General features: G+C 51.2%; 1 protein-coding gene across 1 annotated transcript; it reads right to left on the reverse strand.

Annotated features, from left to right (window-relative positions):
* Nucleotides 1-2,452: 2,452 nt before the first annotated feature.
* Nucleotides 2,453-4,585, reverse strand: LOC104074989 (paired box protein Pax-7; the record flags this gene model as incomplete). Its single annotated transcript, XM_009575312.1, has 3 exons — nt 2,453-2,581; nt 3,556-3,685; nt 4,334-4,585. Coding segments are annotated over 3 exons (511 nt in total), but the record flags the coding sequence as incomplete, so codon positions are not given.
* Nucleotides 4,586-5,171: the final 586 nt, after the last annotated feature.

The following is a 5,171-nucleotide window of genomic DNA, read 5'->3' on the forward strand; positions in this document are numbered from 1 at the left end:
ATACATTGACGGCGTTAAATTTTTTTTTTTTTTTAATGATTATTTTTTAATTGCACTCGATCTTGTGGCGATCGCGGCAGCGCTCGGATCCAGCCCGGTGCCAAACCGCTGCTTCTGCGGTTGACGCTCCCCCCTCCCAAAACCCCAAATCAAAGCCTTTTTGGGTGATTTCTCCGCAAATCTACGGAGCCAGGGCGCGATTGCGGGGGAGGAAAAAAAAAAAAAAAACAACACACAAAATTACTGATAAATGGGGATTTATCTGAAGGGACGGGAGAGGGAGCGGAGCCTGCGCGCTCGGAGGTAACGCGGCGCTCCGCGGACTCCGGCATCAGGAATTTGCCCAAATTAGCACTCGATTCAAAACGGGCTGGTTTCATAAAGAAATGGGGGCTCGTGTTTTATTTGTCCGCGATATTACCCATGAAGGAAGAAGAGAGCGTTTTGTTTTGCTTATTGACACGCACTTCTGCATATTATTAAGGAAGAAAAAGCTTCCAGCTCCTTCACTCTTTTTTATTTTGGGGGTGGTGATGGGGAAAACACGCACGGACAAGGGGAGGGGGGGTGGAATCCAGTTTAGATTTTTTTTTTTTCAAGCGACGAGGCTCGAATAAAATAAATCTTAAACCCCAAAAGCTCCCCCCCAATAAAATAAAAAACACCCCAAAGTGATGGGGGGGGAGCTTTTCGCGAACACAATAGCCCCGATTTGCAAATGAGCATCGCCTGTTTCCAAATCACAAGCAACATTTTGCAACGTCCAACGGCTATCCTTTTTCCAACAGACGGTCCTATAATATTACAAAACTATCTAACAGCAGGGAGTTTTGAATAATTTATCTCCCTTTCTTCCCTTCCTTGGCCCTTTGTCCCAACTTTTTCTCCTCCTTGCAGAATTTTGAATGAGAATAGACAAGCCCTCCCTCCCCCATCCCTTTACTCCATTTTTAAGGCAGCCTAGGGTTTTCCCCCCCTTTTTCCCCCCCTTTCTTTTTTTTTTTTTTTTTTTTTTTCTTCCCCTTCTTCTTCTACTGTTTGCTTTTGTGGTCAGGAATCTTTTGCTTATAAAGCTTCAATAGACTTGAAGGTCTTTGTAAGTGAAGTTCATCTTCAAGGTTGGAAAAAAAAAAAAAGGATCGGATCCTTAAAGAACCCCCTTTTGTGCACCTTCATTTAAAACTCCCAATAACGTTTGATGGTGACACGGAGAAGCTTTTTTTTGCCCCGAATTCCCCCCACTTCAATATCTCCCTGCTCACCCACATTGTCCCAAAATGGGGAAAACTTTGTAGCTAGTGAGAAACTTTGTAAGCGATTCCCCCCTGCTTCCCACACCCGGATGGGGGACCCTCTCCACATGGAAAATAACTCCCATCCTGCTCCCTCTTGACCCAACACCGGCGATATTGCAAATCCCCCGAAATTCTGACCAACTCAACCCCAAGAGGCCTGGGCCATCGCCATTTTGCCATCAATTCTGGAGAAAAATAGCAAACCCCAATTTCCTGAAGCCCATCCCCAAGACTTGTAGAATTGCTGTTTTCCCCCCCAAAAAAGCGCTGAGCTCTGCGACACAAGGAAATCATTTTCTGCCTAAACCGACACAGCAGCTCCTCCCTCCCGTTGCTTAAAACTTCCCCATCTTGGCAAACACCCTCATTGAGAAACCTCAGTTATGCTCCCTAAAAATGCCCTTTTTTTGGGGGGAAGGGGAATCATCACCCCCACCGAGCTTGGCAAAAATAAAATTACAAGCGCTGCAATGGCGGTGCCTTGTCCCCCATCCCCCGTTTACAACACAGGAGCTTTAAAAAGTTCAATTTTTCCTCCCACAAGAGGAAAGCGCCAACGGTGGGAGATGACAACAGGGCCCCCTGCTCTCCCCCACCACCGGCCTGCCCTCAAGCCCTTCATCAGAAATGCCAGATTTATTTTTCCTGATTTTATTTGGGGGTGCAGACCCCCCATTTCCTCCAACGCGAGGACCCCACATCTCCCCTCAGCGCTTCCCCGGCACCGGTGGCTCTGCGGCAGCCCCAGCGCAGCGCCGATCCCGGCTTCTCTAATTGATATTGATTGGCCAAATCGGTCAACTGTCAGCCAGAGTTTCAGGGGACCACTTAGAGAGCAGGAGAGAAATCTGTTTAACAAATTCATTTAGGAATCAGAGATGCCTCCCCCCAGCCATCTCCTTTCCCCCTTTATAAATAATTGATCCAGAGCAAAACACCAACAACTCTTCCTCCTGGGAAAGCATCCTCAGCCCGAGGGGCTGGGTACCACCAGGGCCCTGCATCACATCCTCGACGCTGCCATCAGTCATTTTCGGAAAGGACAAACCCGAGAGGCTCTGGAGCCACCCCCTGTCTTACTTTGGTAGGGAGGGACGTGTCCCCTCTCCCAAATGTCCCCTCCAGCCCAGCCCCGGGGCACGCACGGCCGCCTTTACCTTTGTCACCCAGGATGCCGTCTATGCTGTGCTTGGCCTTCTTCTCCCCATCTTCCTCCTTCTTGTCGCAGTCCTCCTCTTCCTCTTTCTTCCCGAATTTGATGCGTAGCACACGGCTAATCGAACTCACTAAACCTCAGACAGTCAAAGACAAAAAGGCAAGTATAAGCTGCCTGGGAAGGCAAGGTAGGAGGTGGCCGGGAAAACCCAAGCCGGAGCTGCACGACTTGGGCGGGAGGCCTTGCACACACACGAAGGGCATCCGCACCCCCTTTTCCCAGGGGTACGCACCTGCCCGGTCCTCTGCACCCTCCAAAACACCCCTGCCTTTACCGAGCTGCCAAGCTGGACACCCAAAGTTGGACGTGCTCATCACCGTCCCCCTGAGACACCTGGCACCCGGTTGTGCACAACACCCCATAGAGCATTACAGCCGGTGCAACACCCCGGGGCGCGCACCCCCAGGGTCATCACCTGCTTTCTAATAGGGAAAAGGCCCCCCAATATACGCAGCCCCAAATGGGACCCCACAGCCTGGATTCAGACCTAGGCCCTGTCCCGCTTTGAGGGGAGATGTGCCCTGCAGAGAAGGCTCAGCCCCCCCAAAACAGAGGGGAACTCTCAGCCAGGCCCAAAAAGCTCACACATCTCTGCAGACCCAATATCGGGGTGCAGGGTCACGTTCCACGGGAGATGGGGATCCCTTGCTGCTCTGCAGCCCCCACTGAGCAAGCAAGTCCCAACAGGGCAGCCGGGGTCCCCTTTAACCCTGGATTTGGGGTCTGCCTCCGTGCACGCTCCCTCCGTGCCAGGACCCCCCCTGCTTTCGAGGGAATTGGAATAAGTTGGGAAAATCGGTTTGTTTGTGTTTGTTTTGCCAGCAGACCGCAGCGCGGCCAGGGCACAGCCTCCCCTCGCCTGCTGTTTATTTGCTGCTGTGGGTTTGCTTGGGGTGATTTTTTTTTTTTTTTCCCCCTTCCCCTATCAAAACGAAGGCCAAGAGGATGTTTATAGCCCCTGGAAACATTTTTGGTGGTGATAATCATTTCCCTCCATCTTCCTGCGGGTATCGGGGTGTCCTTCTTGCCAAGCTGCCTTCTCACCTGAGGGCACGGTGCTCCGGTCGCAGTGCCCATCCTTCAGGAGCCTGTCTCGGATCTCCCAGCTAAACATCCCGGGGTTTTCCCGTTTGTATTCCTCGATTTTCTTCTCCACGTCGGGAGTCGCAACCTGCTTTTGTGATCAAGGGACACCGGTGCGTGCCCGCGTGTGCAGAGAGAGGGAAGGGGAGAGAAAAAAGCGCTTTTAATTGAAAAGAGAAGCTGTTCAGCTCAGTTCAATCCTCCTCGCCCTGACTCCTAGTTTTGGGACTAAGAATAGGGATTTGAAGGGGGAAAAGGAGGAAAATAAAGCTGAGGAAAGGCCCTCCTCTCCTGAATGTTGGCACCCTAAAAGTAGAATCTCTGGGGGCCAGGGGATCAGCCAGGATGGGCTTATCCTGAGCCCCAGGGGGGAAGGGAGCAGGAAGGAGGTGCAGGGGATGCTTTTTTGGGGGGATTATATACACCCAGCGATTTATTATTCCCCGAAACACCCCAGCATGCCTCCTCCCCACACACCGGGGCCGAAGCAAATGCTTGAACGCGCGCCACTTGTTGCACATGGAAAAAAAAAAAATCACTTTAATTTATTCATAGCCTTCAACTCTGCACCGATTTCTACCCATCTGAGCCTGCAAATTGCAGCTCTATTAAAGCCCCTTCCCCTCCTCCCCCTTTCCCTGCGCGTCCACCTGAAAAAACTTGTACCCCCCAAAGAAATCTTAATTTTTTTTTTTAACATAAGGAGGGTGGTTCAGCGTGGCCCCCGCATTGCACTCACCCTGGGCTTGCTGCCTCCGATGGCTCCGGGACGGATGGAGCCCGTCTCCTGGTACCTGCAGAGGATTTTGGAGACGCAACCGTGGGAGACCCGCAACTGCCGGGAGATCACGCAGGGCCGGATCCCGTGGTGAGCCATCTCCACGATCTTGTGACGGATGTGGTTGGGCAGCGGTCGGCCGTTGATGAACACCCCTCCGAGCTGGTTCACCCTGCCCTGGCCCAGCGGGGTGGAAACTGGAGAGCAAGGGGAGGGGGGAAAAAATAAAATAAAATAAAAAACCCAAAAAAACCCAAAACCCAAAAAAAACAGGGGGGGGGAAAAAGTTAAAAGGGGGAAAAATCCAGCAAAACGGGGCGCAATCCCTCCCGGCACCTTCAGCTTCTCTCCCGGTATTTGAATTTTTTAAAGAAGGGAGAAACCTCTCGCCCATCCCCTGACCTCGGTATTTCTCTCCACATCACGGGGAAGACTTTTCCCGTCGGTAGAAGGAAAATAAAAATAGCCCGTGACCCGCACGCCCGTCACCCCGCTCTCCGAGGTGGCCGCTATGTTTCTGTGTCTATATATCTATTTTTGGCATTTCACACCTATGTTTTAAATCATGCCCGACGTTTCAAATAAGGAAAGATTTAAAACCGCATGGCAAAGCCCCCCCAAACTTCCCATTTCCCCCCCAAAAGCGCACTCCACTTCTTGTTTCAAATTACGGAGCTATCTGCTTTCAAACAAACTTTTGGAAATAACCCCTTTAAATATCCTCGAGGGGCTTTTTTGAGGTGGTTTTTTTTTTTTTTTTTTTTTGTGGTTTTGGGGGGGTTTTTTTAGGCGGTTTGGG

This window comes from Fulmarus glacialis, unplaced genomic scaffold (assembly GCF_000690835.1).
Source record: "Fulmarus glacialis isolate BGI_N327 unplaced genomic scaffold, ASM69083v1 scaffold23363, whole genome shotgun sequence".
NCBI lineage: Eukaryota > Metazoa > Chordata > Aves > Procellariiformes > Procellariidae > Fulmarus > Fulmarus glacialis.